The 16,638-nt window shown below is 39.7% G+C and overlaps 1 protein-coding gene across 1 annotated transcript in view; it reads right to left on the bottom strand.

Moving 5' to 3' along the window:
* The window catches only part of ADRA1B (adrenoceptor alpha 1B), a 28,665-nt gene extending 22,189 nt beyond the window's left edge, over nt 1-6,476 (bottom strand). The window contains exon 1 of the mRNA XM_006021072.3: nt 5,082-6,476. Within this exon, the coding sequence (XP_006021134.1) occupies nt 5,082-6,042 (961 nt within the window). The 5' untranslated portion in view covers nt 6,043-6,476. The remainder of the gene's footprint in view (nt 1-5,081) is intronic.
* Nucleotides 6,477-16,638: the final 10,162 nt, after the last annotated feature.

Genomic DNA, 16,638 nt, shown 5'->3' with positions numbered 1-16,638 from the left:
AGAACAGTGAGAGCTCTATATGTACTGGGTTGGTATAGTAACTTCCCTTCAGTTAGCTGTGACATGCATTGAACAAAGAATAGAAAGAACAATTTCTTCTTGCCAGTTGTGCTATTGACCATTGTACCAAAGAGCTGGGCTGCAACTACCAGCTCATTATATATACCTTTTTAATATGCCCAATTCTGAATAATACTTAATTGGAAATTTGAGGGCATCAGCCTTGAATAGGCAGCTTGAAGAGGGAATGTAGAATCAACTGAGTTCTGGTGGTATAAGAAGAAATGGGCCTAAAATCTTTGACAAAATGAGGGCTTATATATATATGACTGGAACTAAACTGAAAATTCTTGATAAAACATGATTTCCATAGAAGAGATAAGACCTGAGCCTACACTCCATAACATTGTTATATATTTTATTGTCATTTCAAAAACCTGATAAAAAGACATGTTAAACATAAGAAGAGGTGATCACTATTATACTTTTGGAGCCAAGTCTATGAGAACTGTGCATTTGACATCAAAGTGATTACAGGGTCAAAGTATATTGAGGTTGAAACCCTTGCATCTATGTTGACCCACTGAAGTCGAATTGCTGGATTGGTCCTGCAGGGGTTAATAAATATTGTGTTGCAAGCAGTGATGTGTTCCTTGCCTTGTATGTTATATACTCTGTGTGTGTGTGTGTGCATGTGTGTGTGTGTGCATGTGCGTGTATGTGTGTGTGTGTATACTTTGTAGCTGGGATTTTCCAGCCTGCTACCTTAACTGAGAGCAATTATATTGAACTGTAACTTAGTAGTCTTGGTGTACCATATATAGCTGTTTCATCCTAGAAGCATTTTTTCATACAGGTAATGGCATAATGTTGGTTCTACCTTTTTTAAATTGGATAATCTATATCACAGAATAAATTACAATTGGTCACTTGTTTCTTTTTGCAAGGCTCTAGCCTCTAGCTAAAGGTTGTCTATTTTTATTTGACATTTTTCAACAGTGAGTGTTTAATATGTTTCTGGTGCCTCTTTTAAACTGGCCAAAATGTTTACATTTTAAAATCAAATTACCCCACTCCAGTTGCCCCAACAGTATATATGCCTTTATTTAATTCATGATGCCATGTCATAAATAATTTTGAAAAGCAGCGTCTCTGTTTATATAGTCAATGAGTGTTTATAAACATGTGCAATAGGGATATAATATGCCTCTACACAGTGAAATAGTGGCTGATAGCTGAATAGAAATCATTGCATATTATTCTGTTCAGAAACAGTTTTGCTGCATCATCATATATTTAGTGCTGCAGGAAGCATTATCTACAGTGGTTAGAACCAGGTCTGGGATTTGTGAGATCAAGGTTCTATTCTTGATAATGACTGATTGTACAATGCTTAACAAATCCCAGCCACTCTGCTTAAATTGTCCTGTTTGCAGAGTGTGTGCCTTGCATAGTGCTTTGAGATTCTTGGTTAGAATATGCAAGGTAGGTGCTAAATATTATTTTTCTTTTCTTGTTCATTTATACAAAGACCTATAGAAATACTTATTAGAACAAAATCTTTATTTTTTCAAGAGTTCATTTGTTCCTGCTGTGTATTCCCCACTTGATGCCGTAATCCTTTGTTTGGCAGATCACAACAGGTAGTTGTGGAATTTATTGCAATGCAACAATCAAAGGATTAGCACTTCAGCTAGGAAACAAGCAGCAGGAGCTGAGGAACTTCTGTGAGATGTAAAGTTCTTATTTAAATACAAGAAGAATAATTTTTAGGCCTGTTTTTCAGTGTCCCAGTGTCAGTAGTAAACCTGACAGTAGTAAAGTGCCTCTCTTGCAGGACATATTAGGCTAAATTCTGATTTCTGTTACATCATTTCAAATCCAAAATTGCCCCATTACATATTCATACTTACTTTAGAGTTATGGCCTCATGGAATGAAGCAGATGGGAAAAGCTGAGCAATAGTAAAATAGCGTGCATGAAGGTATGATTCAGATTAATTAGATGGATTTAAGTAAGAGAGTCAGGATGAACACGAAGAAAAACTCAGGGAAGTAGAGGGAGCTGCTTTAAAAAGCTACGTTGGACCAAGAGCAGAAAATTTTATATAATTAATTCTGCATTGATGAGGACATGCCCTGGATGCCATGGTCTTTCTACCTCTGGGTTTTATGGGTTTTCAAAGCAATTCCTTGTTATGTCACTAAAACTTAGGGAAATTCCACTCCAAAACTCCTAGACATTATTTTGAAAATGTGCTTCCCATTCCATTCCAAGTGTTTGACAATAAGCAAAATACAAATTGCACTGAATATTGTCACAGTGAAAACTTTAGATGGGTAAGATGGATGTTTGGCATCTTGAGACATCAAAGTACATAACCATTATCATTTACAGAACGTCGTATGAAAAATACGTAATTCATGGAGGCTACAACATCTATATTCTTGCAGTTAACTAACTTTTAGAATGCTACAAAGGAACTTAGATATCAACTATTAACATATTAGGATAAAATTAATATAGTCAAGTCAAGACATAATACGACAGAGCTATGATTGAATACCCCCCACAAGCAAACTGTACAAAGTTATATTAAGTGATATTTTTCTCTCTCTCCTCTCTTTTGAGCATTTATGGAATACTAGTATGTTCTTCTTTATAATCATCCTGCTCTTTTTTCATATAATTCATTCATTGATTCCATGGTGACCCTATAATATGACTCTCCATACAAATCCTTATTGTAACAGATACTGGATGGTGGAATCACTGAACAAATTAAGAGAAGTAAGATAATTAGGTACAGATACAGTTTTTGTTTCTGATGATCAGCAACAATTGGAAAAAATAGAGGAGTGGTTCTTCTGAAGACAGCAGACATAGGAGGCTACATTCCTATTCTAATGTACTCTCTAAAAAAAGGCATGAATATTGATGGCAAAAGCAACCATAACTGATATGAGCGGAAGAATTTTCAGAATTATAACCTGAAAACATCCTCTTCAAACACTGCTTCCAACAGTGCTCCCTGTTGAGAATTTACTTAGTCACCCCCCTAACAGCATCTGGGGCTCATGATGGAGAGAAAACCTAAACTGATGTTTTGGCAAGCAGTTAAATTCCTTGCTCAATGTTATGCAATGGTTCATTAACGATCTGTTGGTATTTTGGGAGGTGTGCAGAGGTGTTTATGCCAGAGAAAAGTGGAGACATCTCAGAACTGGATCTTTTCCAATAAGTTATTGATTCTATATTTACACCGCTCTTTGTAGCTATTATTTTTAGTTGATGCAAATTGGCTGGGGAAGGCATTGGTTTCAAAGACAACATAGATTTCTGCAGGGATGTGGCTCCACTGGGTTTAAGTCTGTCAGGGTATGACAGTAGGTTTTGTACTATTAGCGTCTCTAGCATTCTAAGCCCAGAGGGGCCAAATCAGTTTACTAGATCAAAGGGTCTTGAACCACTGAACACTACTTCCTGATTTTAACCCTACTTTAAGCTGGATCATTCATTACACTATACTAAGCATCTTTATATTTATCCAAAGACTTTTACTGGCAAAATATGTATTTCCCACATGACACATCATTTTGTCTAGTGTTGTGAACTTTCTTTGATAGAGGATTATGTTTGGCAAAAGGGGCTGAGTTCCTATTGCCAATGAAAACTTAACTCAGAATTTGCCTTCCCTTGCGGGCTTGTCTCATCCTTAACATTATTATTATACAAGGATTTTTTTTTAATGCATACAATTAATTTTTTGAGACAACGAGCTAGATCCCAGACTTACCAAATTTATGCCAGCACAGAATCTAGCCCAAATAGTAATGCAACTTTTTAGTTCACTCCAGTAAAATTATAATGTTAAAACTCTTTCACCAGGGTCTGTGCATTTTTGAGGCAATTTAGAAACAGGATTTGCAGCAGAGAACTGTGGGTGAAAATTCTTTGACAGTTCTTAACAAATTCTTTAGCTTATCTCTGGGCTAGAAATACTTTTCTACACTATCTAAGTAAACATGAAATTCAGCAACCAGCTGTTTTGCACCCCTTTTCATATTTAGCTTACCAAATCAATTACCTCCCATACTGGCTAACTTTGAACAGAGAATAAGTTTTAACAATTCTGTATTATGACAATGATGCAAGATGTTGCATAACAGTAAGGAGAAAAGGAAAAAAAACTTCACATGAATTTCGGGGACAAAAGGCAGGGTTGATACACACCTTTATAGAGTAACTAAACAAAACATATATAGAGTACAAAGCTTAAGTACAAGCTTTTTGTGAACCAAAGTTCGCTTCATCAGATTCTGTGAAAGGATGCACAGAAAGCAGTCTAAGTAAGAGAGAGAAATTACCCTTGCATAAAGATTAGGTAGGATGCTTGGGTAATACTTTACATTGTCTTAATTATTTAAAATGAAAGGAGTGGATGCTAAAGGATCCCAGCGCAATCTCTTAAAGAGCCATTGAAATCAATGGGGCAATTTCTGAGAACTTCAATGGGCTTTGGAGCAGACCCCCTAAGGCAAGAATGCAATTATGTCACAGCATGTGGCTTTTGATATAAATTTTAAACACCTTAAAGTTATGAGCTGTTCTGATCCAGAGTTTGTGTATCAGCTTCATTTCTATACAAAAGTTTTAATTAAAATGTTACAAAATGCTCTGTACCATGTTCTTAACAGCTGACAGTAAGAAAAAGCATCATGTAACATTTGAATATGAAAATTCCTTGCAAGCTTAATACATAAGTTTTGTTGTAGAGCATAACACAAAACTATCTCTAAAGCTCATTTAATAACAACACATATACATGGAACTTAACATTCTTAAGAAAAATTGGATGCACGTTTTATACATGAGGCATCACAGAATATAGCTAAGGTGTTTTTGCAGGCTGCACAATTTGGAAAGTTGTTATATGATTGTTTAGCAAGAACAGTCAGGGAGAAATTATGATTATCTGTCTGTCTAGCTAACACATCCCTTAGTATTTAGTTAGTATTCAACTGATTTTTACCTGATGCTGTTATAATAAAAAAGACCACCCCCCCCAATCCCCAACTTACCTAGTGGGAGAGCTATGAAGAAAGGTAACCAGCACAAGATAAACATGCCGACTACAATTCCCAAGGTCTTGGCTGCCTTCTTTTCTCTAGAGAATTTAAAGAGTTTGAAAGCTATGGAGTTCCTGGGATTGTGACTCTTGGACTTGGTGCTATTTAGTGTGTCCTCGTGAATGTTCTTGTAGTGAATCCTTAAAGTCAGCTCCTTGGAATCAGACATTTCTTTCATGACTCCAGCTTCCAAGTTTTTAGTTGTTCTTTTGGCTACTATGTAGACTCTACAGTACATCACCAGGATGACAATCAAAGGAATGTAAAAGGATCCCAAGGAAGAAAACAAGGCATAGAAAGGTTCTTCAGTGATGCAGCACACTTTATCATCCTTGGGTGCTGGTTCCTTCCAACCCAGAAGGGGTCCAATAGAGATTATCATGGAGAGGACCCAGACACTTAGGAGGGCCAGAATTGCTTTTCTTCTAGTTACCAAAGTTGGATATTGAAGGGAATAACGCACCCCTATATATCTATCGATAGAAATTGCGCATAGGCTTAAGATAGAAGCGGTACAGCACAGCACATCAACTGCTGCCCAGATGTCACAAAATATCCTCCCGAAAGCCCAATAGCCAAGGATGTCTAGTGTAGCAGAAAATGGGAGGACAGTAAAACTCAGCAACAAGTCTGCTATTGCAAGATTAACTATAAAATAATTCGTAGGGATTCTTAAATGCCTATTGCAAGCTACAGAGAGAATTACCAAGATATTACCTACTATAGCAAAGAGTATGAAGGCACCTAGGATAAGCCCCACAGTTATAGCCCTAGTGATATCCAAAGCAGGTAAATTCAGATTGCTTGCTGTCTGATTTGTGTTGTTTGCAGAGAGACTTCCATTATTTAGCACAGACTCTTCCAAATATCCAGGTATTGATGAATTGTATTTGTCATCAAGGTAGGGATTCATCTTAAAAATCTTCCTCCATAGCCAGTTGTAATTGGATTCCCGGCACAATACACAGAAGTGCTTAAGCTTAGGTGAAAGTTATCTCTCCACCCAAGAACTTGCTTCAAGGCAAAGTCCAGTTTCAGTTTGAGAACTCATCTCCATAGTAAACTATAAGTCACCAGCATGCAGAGCTTACACAGCGTGAAATCCTCTGAAGCCTGGCAGAAATAATAGGCTGTACAAATTTGGTTAATTTTCCATATCAATTCATTTTAACAGAACTTAGCAGAACGACCTCTTGGACTGAGCCTCAGAGCAGCTGTTTTGATCATGAGGTCTCTGAAACAAAAGACAGGTTACTATCCTCCCTTGTGCATTTGTGGCTCTGTTGGAAAGATGCCCCAGCCTAGCTGCTATGACACGCGTCTCCAAGAAGGTTTGCAAGCATTTAGGCAGCTCTGCATGGAGTGGCTGTCTTTGCTTACACTGGCTGTTCTAATGACATCACAGGAGCCCTGACACATAGCAGCACTAGAGGGCAATGCAGTTTAAGTTAAAACTTCCAAATTCAAGCTTCAAAGCTAAACAAATGGAATATATCAATCTTAATTAAAGCATTTGCCACATAGAAATCTGGATTGGAAACCTTTGAAGAAAACACTTTCATTATCTGAGAAAAATAGACTCAGTGGGATGTGGAGAAAAAGCAATTGCAGTACAAAATGATCTAGCATCCTAGGACTTTCACTCACTAAATAAATGTCTTGTAGTTTATTTTGTAATCAAAATGAATCACATGCTATTTTACAGAACTAATGATCTCCTACTTTGTGGGGCTGAATATGTGAATTTCGAAAATTCCCTGTTGATAGACAGACGTAGTATTAAAACATGAAATAGCACTGTGCATAAGCTAGTTCCCTTCTGGTGCCAAGTTTTCTCCTGTAAATCTGGGAGGGGGGGAAGTATCAAACAATAAAAATCAAACCCTGTGGTAAATTCTATAAGCGTGCTCTATATTGTATTGCACTAGACACATCAATGGCTTCATAGTCTTGATATGCACTGAGTGTCCTCAACTCCAGCTGAAGTTAATGGGGACTGAAGGCATTCTCAGTACTCCTTAAAAGGCACTCAAGATGCAGAAATACTGTTTTATTTCATCCATGTCTTAGCCTGTGGGGTCTTCCCTGCAAGGTCTTGCTGTTCGCTTGCATATTGTTGTGGTATATATTTTGATGGTACTCTATAAACAGTTTGAATAACAAGTGATTTGTGCTTTGCTGTTGTATCAGCATTTACGTCTAGCTTTGTGACCTTTAACATGGAAAATTGTGCTCTCCTGTTTTGTGTAGCTTTGGGTCAGCAGGTATAGAAAAGTCCTGAAGCTTTACAGACTATTATGATTAAAAATGAAAAATGAAAGATTAGCTAGGCATGAAACTGCCCAAACACCATTCTCTGCTTTTCACCATTAAATTATATCCTACAGCTGTTGTCTGCAGTACCATGGGTTACGGTATATTGGCTTTTCTGTTACAAAATGTACTGTGTTTAAAATAAAAGGGTTATTTTTAATAAGACTGCAGTGAATACGAATTACTGCTGGGACCCTGTTTTGAAGGACACATTTTGTAAACAAAAGCTCTGGTTAACTTTATTTCAGAAAGTGCATGACAGATGTTTGCATGCCACTTAATAACAGCAATTGACAATAAGGAAGCACTGGTGGTGCAAAGAATTTCTTTAAAGCACCTACAAAAATGCAGTGAAAACATGTCAAGAGATTATTGGAGTGAGAAAAAGCCCATTCAATTATTTTATGAACTTCCTTTTCCCTGATTAGATTGAAATCACTTAGCATCAGTCACCTTGCCCCTTCACTGACACAGGAAGTCACAAATGCTTTAAAAGCAGGATTTTTTTTGCCTTGGCTGCTGAACATTTATTTCTCACATTTACCCTACTTCATTGGAACCCTGGATAATTTCTCTTAGTTCTGTGGTTTCTGATTCTGTTTCCCACCCTTTGTCCTGTCTGTCTTGTCTATTTAGATAGTAATTTCTGTAGGGACAGTTTCTTCCTATTGGAAATCTAAATAGCAATCAGGAGATTTGACATCAGTATATACAGGCGCCCCTGAGCTAGCTTTAATTTAGCTAGTTTGGGTAGCAGAGAAGATATGAAGGTACAAAATTCGGCATGGACTATCTGACTGTGGTGTGGTAGCAGAGTGGTTAAGATGTTTTGCTATGATCCAGAAGTGTGAGCCGAGTCTCATGCTGAACTTGTGCCAAATCCTACCCCTAGTAAATTGAAAATTGGATACCTGGTCATTAGGGATGGAGAAATCAAAGCTGGATGGATGTGATGCTAGCCAGTAGCCACATCATTCCCTTTTGTGCCATTGGCTACAGAAACGATCATGTCTTTATCCTGCTAACCTAATGGGCCGCTAAGCTCAGGAAACCCACTGACTTGCCTGCTTCAGTGCCCAGGGTCTCCAGCAGACTGGCAAAACCCATAGGGAAGCCCATGGCAATGTGTATTTATTCCTATGCTGCTCAAGCTAAATAGACTGAGCTTAGTTTGGTCTCCATATGCAGCAATCACTCAGATTGCAGGGTAGATATAGCCTATGGGTATAACAGCACCTAGCAGGATGTGGCACCAGTCTTGATTTCTTATTCAGAAGTAGGAATAACTAAACATTCTCGGGTTCACTGTTTGCATGTAAACTGTAAAAAATGGTGTAAAATAAGCAGAGGTCAAATAAAAATGCTGTTGAGGGAATGAGCACAGTAGAAAACTATTTTACTCTGTTTTGCCACGAACTTGCTGTGTGTAGTCTGCAGTGGTTCTAAATCTCAATTTTCTCATCTATGTAATAACACTGACTTTGCAGTGAAGACACTTAGCTGATTAATGTTTGCAACTTGCTTAGAGATCCCCAATAACAGATGCTTAATAAAGCATTAGTAGAGAGTGTGTGCAGATGTGGATATGAGCATTAACTATTTATTATCCATTTGAGGGTAAGGAGAATAGTTAGCTGAGAAACAGGCTTCTTTTTCTACTGCATGTATGGCAGTATTCTAAGTTACTTCACCTAAGGGCATGTGCTGCAAGAAATACAGAGCTTGTCTGTTGCAGGGTTGCTTTTACTCAGTAATTTACATCAAAAGTCATAGGAAAAAGAGCTGGAAGGGACCTCACCAGGTAATCTAGTCTAGTCCCCTGCTCAAGACAGGATCATCCCTTTTTAAATCATCCTAGGCAAGGGTCTGTCCAAACTGCTCTTTAAAACTTTCACGGATGGAGATTGCACAGTTTCTCTAGGTTGTCATATTGAATGTAATATTTGAATGTTTGTAATAGTTGCCCATTAGCCAGTTCAGGAAGAAGACAAGATTCATCTTCTTATCTAGGCCATTGTTTTGGCCTACGTGCAGAAGGTCCTGACTTTGCTCAAAGTCTTCACTCTTGAATTTTATCTTTAGAGGCCTTTAACAAAGTTAACCTAAAAATGACCCTTAAGCAAACATCCCACATTCCGAGAAATCAAACCTAGGAGCCCTTTAAAAGATTGGAAAGAAAGGAAATTCCTCAAAGTAATTAAAATGATCAACAAAAGAAACTGAACCCAGCAGAATCTGTTGAGTAAGATCTGAGCCCAAATTTGGGAGTAGTGACAGGTTTGGGTAGGAGGGGCCCAAGACGGCAACTCACTCAATAAAAACTGTAACCTACTGTCCCAATTTGGAGGTAAACTCACTTGCAGAACAACGAAGGAAGAATCACAAGTGTAGGCCGGATCAGACTGATCACCTGAACCACCCTCTCCATGAACACGAATCTCTTAGTTCACGCTGAAGCCGCGGAGCACCCGAAAGGGACTGAAGGAAGGGGACTTAGTCCTATCAGTATTGAGGCCAGCCCATTGAACTGTACTACTGAGGCCAACCCATTAAATTGTACTACTGATTCATTGTACTACTAATGAAAGCTACTACTAATCCATTCATTGTACTACTAATGAAAGCATATTTAGGTGTTTGGCTTCTCAGAATTCTAGGATTGTAAGTATATTATGAAAAATAATAGTTTTGATTCAAATTTAACTTTGAGTTGTAATTGTAATTGTTTTAAGGAAGTACATTTGGAGCATTGTTTCTGATATATGTAGTTATTGTGTTCTTAATGTTTGTGGTATTTCTTAAAGCTAAGCAGTGTTATATGTGTAGCAAAGAATTTAAAAATAAAATTGTGTTGTATGAATTAAGTGTGTAATCATTGTGAAATCGTGCAATCAGCTAACTACTCCCCCAGCCAGTGCATCAAACAAATCAGTAAGTTGTGTGGGATTTTCTCTATTCCATAACCCACTAGAGACATAGGTAACTGGTTCCAGTGTTTGACCACTCTCAAGAAAGTTTCTTTTAATCAACCTAAATTTCCCCTGCTGAGGCCATTGCTCCTAGTCCCTTCCCTTACAGGCACAGAGAAAAGCCCATCTCCTCCCTCTCTGTAGTTGCTTTTCCGGTATTTGAAGACTGTTATCAAATCCTCCCTCAGTCTTCTCTTCTCCAGATTAAATAACCATAGCTCTTTCAGCCTTTTTTCATAAGTCATGTCTCCTAGGCCCCTAATCATTTCCATTTCTCTGAGCTGGACTTTTTTCAAGCTGTCCACATCCTTCTTGAAGCGTGGGGTCCAAAACTGGACACAGTAATGTAGGTGAGGCCTCACCAGCGCTGAATAAAGTGGACAAATCAATTCCTTCGATCTGCAAGTGACACTCTTTTAATACAACCCAGTATGCTGTTTGCTTTTTTAATAGATACAACTGGGAGGAAAGAGTTTTTAGGGTTTTGCAGGTTCCAGTGAACGCTGTTTCAATAACATTTTACTGTAAGACCAATTTCTGTTCAGTTTAGCCTTTCAAAGTAAGTCTGCTGAGGTCAAATTGATAAAGCAACAGCAGAGTGAAGAGAGATCATATATTTGTAGAACCAAAGAGTAAATCTTTATTCACTCAAGTTTGAAACTTAAAATGTGCTGAACTTAAAAAAAAAGACCATATCTTCAAACCGATGCAAAATATTCACATCATCAAGATACAGCATAGGAAAATTATGATCCTTTAAAAAAAAATCACATTTTAAAGAAGTATATAGCATTATTTTGATCACTTGGTACTGATGAAAGATTTCAGACCATGAGCCCAGTAAAAGAAAGTATTGTTTTTTAATGCACAGAAGTAATACACAATAGTCAATAGCCACAAATTTAAGCCTGATCCAATAAATATGCATATGTTTAACTTCATGTACACATGAAGTTCAAGGGGATTTGAAAAATGTATAAAGCTAAACATGTGCATAGTTTTTTGCAGAATTTCTTATATGGATAGCGTTTCAGTGCTAGTAAAACAGCCCTAGTAAAACAGGCTGGCAACAGTAAAGAAACAAATCTGCCTAAAAAAAATCAGGGATACTACATCATCAGTAATATTGGACTTATTCATGTATGTCGTAGATTTGATAAAAGTTATTGTTATGGACACAAAACAAAAGACAGGCCTTGCTCAAAGACCTTGCAATCGAGGTATGAAGCAAAAGACAACAGATGGATCCACATGAAGTCCTTGTCACATCAGACTTCTCTGCAGCCCTAGCTTTGCCATTAAACCTGTCTGAGAGGTGGAATGACATTCCTGTTTTCAGTAGTATAAGAGGGATTCTGTAGCCATGATGGTCCAGGAATTATGTGAGAGGCAAGGACTTCTTAGGGTGATATCTTTTATTGGACCAACAATGTAGTTGGGATAACGTTCCTGTTTTCATAAGATGTGTCAGGTATGTGGCTAAGTAAGAATTAGAGAGATACTGGTGTTTCTTGTATATTTGATTTTGCTGTGTAAAAAAGGTTTCCTTAAGGAGAAAGTCTGTAACTTTTTCCCTGTGTACTTTAAATTGAAAACATAATTTATGTAGAAAATGACTATACAGCATTTATCATCAAAGCTGTCATTAAAGACTGTTTTTATTACTTGCTTTATTAATTGCAGGCAGTGCTTAAAATACAGTATTTATGAGGTCATTTTACTTTCTATGAACCCCATCCCCCACCCCAATGTTTAATCAAACATTTAAATTGCAGCAACAGTATGAGCTTGCCTAGATTATGGAAACTTTTCTTCTATAACTAATTGGCATAGCTATTTCAGCAGACCACAGCAAAGACAGTGTACACAGTAACATAATGAAGGTGGTGTAGGGTGACCAGAGCAGCAGACTGGGGCACTGACCCTAACAAGGAGACACAAAATTAGCAGCAAGCTGCTTTGGTGACTCAGCCATCACTGCTCACAACAGCGCAGCCGCTGATACTTCCTGTGCGCAGCTGTCACCCAGGGTGCTGTAGCGTCCAGTCGCACCTCAGAGTATATTGGCAGAAGGGCTTTTTCTGTTGGCTTACCTACACCACCTTCCCAAACAACAGAAGCTAAGCTGACAAAATCCCTCTTCTGTTAGCATAGTTACATTCACACTAGGGGTTTTACTAGCATAATTATATTGGGTATGACCTTTAGCTGATGTGGCTGTGCTGGCAAAACTTTGTTATATACTGCAGACTTATGTCATTAAAATTCATTTATTTCATTCTCATCATTACCAATTTCACAAGTCATTGTGCAGAGAAAAATCTTCTGGACCTAGCTAGGGTTGTGCAAAAAACTCTACAATTAAACTCAAAACTCCTAGCATTTGATTTTTTTTTTCATATTTCACACTGGATTGAAAAAATCTCTGAAGAGATCTTGGGAAAAGGTCTATTTTCAAGATGAGTGGAGAAAATAACATTTAAAGTAGGTAACATTTAGTGTTTTTTTTGAGCAAAGGCTGGTTCAGAATGGTGATGTGTTAGCACCTGTGCTCTCTCAAGTTTTCTCTCAGCATGAATAAAGGTTTCATGAACTGTTATAATTAAAACACTATTTTCCCAGCTTGCCACCCCCTCAGTAATTTGCAAAATTGTTTGCTCTTATGAACTGTTTGCTTTCTTCTGTAATGCCAAGATCCAGTGCTTATGCCATCCCAGTAATTTCTGGGGGACAGCAGTTAAAGGGATATAGTCAAAGTCATCTTGTCAATTAAAAAAAATTAAGTTATTCAGCATAGTTATAAGTTTTTAAATCTTCTCCCAACTTAAGATTTGCACTCACTTTTCCTATTTTGTTTTGTTTTGTTTCATTTTAACATTTTCCCCTCCCTTGTTGTTGTGTCTAGATCCCACAGACAGCAGAGGGCACTGATACAGGCACTGGCTGCATGTAGGTGACTTTAATGTTGTTCTTTGTTAGCCCAAGATATGGGACTCTACAATGAGGTTTTAGTAAAATCTGTGTTTGGAAGGTTGCCTAAATGTGGCAGTGGTTCTTTAAAAATAAAGGGAAAAAGCACTGCCTAGTTCTTCACAAACAAGAATGAGACTGCATGTCTATTTGTATTATTTTTGAAAGTTCTGTGAAAACTGGCAGGCTAATATGATGCTATTATCAGTCATGTCTAACTTCATCCAGCAACTTTATTAAATAAAAAATATGATGGTAAGGTAGAACTCACTGTATGTGCAAATATATATACATGTACTCCTAACTACCAACTTCACATCAGTATTCCTGAAATCAAATGAGGGCTGTTCACCTGACCAGAGGCTCAGGGAATATGGGGGAAACAATAGGCTACATGAAATCAGTTCCAAACAGGTGAGGGATCTCCTACAACACTTGACCTGCATCCGAGAGTCCTGAAAGAACTGACTGAGCTTATAGCAGTGCTACTGCCAAAGTGGTTTGAAGAGTTGTGGAACTTGGGAGAGGTCCCTGACGACTGGAAGAGGACCAATGTGGTGCCCATCTTCAAGAAAGGGAAGAGAGATAACCCTGCAAACTACAGACCAGCCAGTCTGACTTCAGTCCTGGGTAACATTTTTTTAAAAATTGTTAAGGGGGCCATCAATTACAAGCTGGTAACTGATGGGGTGTTAAGAAGCAACCAGCATGGCTTTGTCAAGGGTAGATCATATGAGACAAACCTGGTGTCCTTCTACAACCAGGTAACTAAACATCTGGATGAAGGACACAAGGTTGATGTCATTTACCTAGACTTCAGTAAAGTCTTTGATTTTGTTTCTTATGGGATTCTCTCAACCAAAGTGGGGTGTACTGCGCTGGACCAGTCTACAGTGGGATGTGTGGACAACTGGCTTAGAGACTGATCCCAGAGAGTTGTAATTGAATGGATGGCCTCATCCTTGAGGGCCATCTCCAGTGGTGTCCCCCAGGGATTGGTGCTTGGACCCAAGCTCTTTAACATATTTATTAATGACTTGGATGAGGGGGTGGAAAGCTCAGTGATTAAGTTGGTGGATGATACCGAGCTGTGGGAAAATGCAAGCACTCCAGAGGATAGGGCAAAGATCTAGGATGATTTTGACCGACTGGATTTATGGGCTGAATGGAATCAGATGAGGTTTAACAGGGAGAAGTGCAGAGTCCTTCATCTGGGTAGGAAGACCCTTCACCATAACTACACAATGAGTGGTGGTCCGCTGGCTGGCACAGCATCTGAATGAGATCTGCGGGTCATGATAGACCAGAAGATGAACATCAACCCACAGTGCGATGGTGTTGCCAGAAGGGCAAATAGAACTTCGGTGTGCGTCTGCCGATGTGTGGCCAATAATCCAGGGAGGTGCTCCTCCCTCTATCTTCAGCTTTGATGAGGCCACAGTTGGAGTACTGTGTTCAGTTCTGGGCACCGCACTTCAATAAGGATGTGGATAAGCTGGAGAGGGTACAAAGAAGGGCCACCTGCATGATTAGAGGCATGGAGGATAGACCTTATGAGAAAAGACTCTGAGAACTGGGCCTGTTTAGTCTGAGTAAGAGAAAATTGAGAGGTGACTTGGTAGCCACCTACAAGTATGTCAGGGGTGAGCATCAAGATGTAGTGGAGCAACTCTTCAGGAAGGCACCTCGAGGGAAGACGAGGACTGATGGGCATAAGTTAATAGAAGGTAAATTCAGGCTCGACGTAAGAAAAAAACTTTTTCTCTGAAAGGGTCACCAGAATCTGGAGGACACTTCCAACAGTGGTGGAACAGTTACCACCCTTGGAGGTGTTCAGAATGAGACTGGACAAGCACTTTGTTGAGCCCAATAAATTCCTGCCCATGGCAGGGGACCAGACTTGATGATCTTGCAGGTCCCTTCCAGTCCTATGATTCTATGAGTCGGTGTGTACAACAATACCTACACACACAGAGATTTCAAAAGAAAACACAAACTGTTACATGGATTAAGATTTCTCTTTTAATGAACTCTGTAATTTATCAGAATTATTTCTGTAGAAAATTGGAATCAGACTCTCAAATCAATCAAGACAGAAACTTGTCAAGTATCTGTGTGTGGTTGTCAGCCTGTCAGAGTTCTGATGAGTATACTTTTTGATAGCTATATACTTTTTAAAAAAAACATTACTTCTCTTTCAGCAAGTGCCTGAGTTGAGTCCAAGTTCTGGACCAAAAGGAACATAGCAAATTAAAAAAGGAAAGGAAAAGAAAGGAAAGGAAAGGAAAGAAATGGAAAGCTTCACTCCGATGACAGCAGTACTGTCAGGGATTCCTAACAGGGCTGCGTGAAATTTCGATGGGTGTTTCATTTCAAAGGTGTTTCGAGCTTGAAACAGTGAAATCGAAATGAAACAAAAGGCTTTGAAACAACTTTGAAAAGAAATGAGGGCACTTGAAATGTTTAGAAAGTTTTGAAATGTTTTGAGTTTCAAAGCATCCCAGTGGCAGGAGGTGGGGGAAAGGCAGGGCTGTGCTCTGCCAGCCCCACGGAGCTCAGCTTGGTGATGGGATGCAGCGGGAGAGCCAGTGGCAGACCTGCTCTGAGCACAGCCCTGGATTCGAGTGCAGCCCAAGCCAGTGGCTCTCCCACACTCCTGTTGCCAGGCTCAGCTCCGTGGGACTGGTGGAAAAAATACTTACCGACAATAAAATGCTGGCTCCCCGTAAAGAGCACTCCTTGTAGCCACTGCAGCCTGGCTGTGAAGCCCACCGGGTGGGGGTAGGAAGGGAGGAGGACTGCCAGCATGTCAGGATGGCTCCTGCCCTCATCCCTTGCCACTGATTGGTCGTGAGGGCTGTCTGGCAGTGGAGAGTTGTGGGACTGCATGATGCGGGCGCTGGCCCCCCCAGCACCTCCGGCCAGGTGGCAGCAGCAGCCTCCTGTCATCCCACACACAGATCTGGGGGCCCACACCACTGGGAGGAGTCCAGCCCAGCCCCACAGCCCCCCCAAGGGTGCAGGGCCTGGATCTCCATGTGGGATGACAGAAGGCTGCTGCTGCTTCTGCTGCCTGGGACTGGTACTGGGTGCAGCCCGTACCCAGCACCAGGAAGACTGCTGCTGCTGCTGGCCCCAGGCAGCAGCAGCATCCTCCTGTCATCCCGCATGCAGATCTAGGGACCTGTGCCCCCAGGAGGGCTGTGGAGCTGTGCCAGACTCCTCCTGGGGGTATGGCCCCCCGGATCTGCATGAGG

This window comes from Alligator sinensis, unplaced genomic scaffold, assembly GCF_000455745.1.
Source record: "Alligator sinensis unplaced genomic scaffold, ASM45574v1 scaffold360_3, whole genome shotgun sequence".
Taxonomy (NCBI): Eukaryota; Metazoa; Chordata; order Crocodylia; family Alligatoridae; genus Alligator; species Alligator sinensis.
This window is presented reverse-complemented; position numbering and strand designations above follow the sequence as displayed.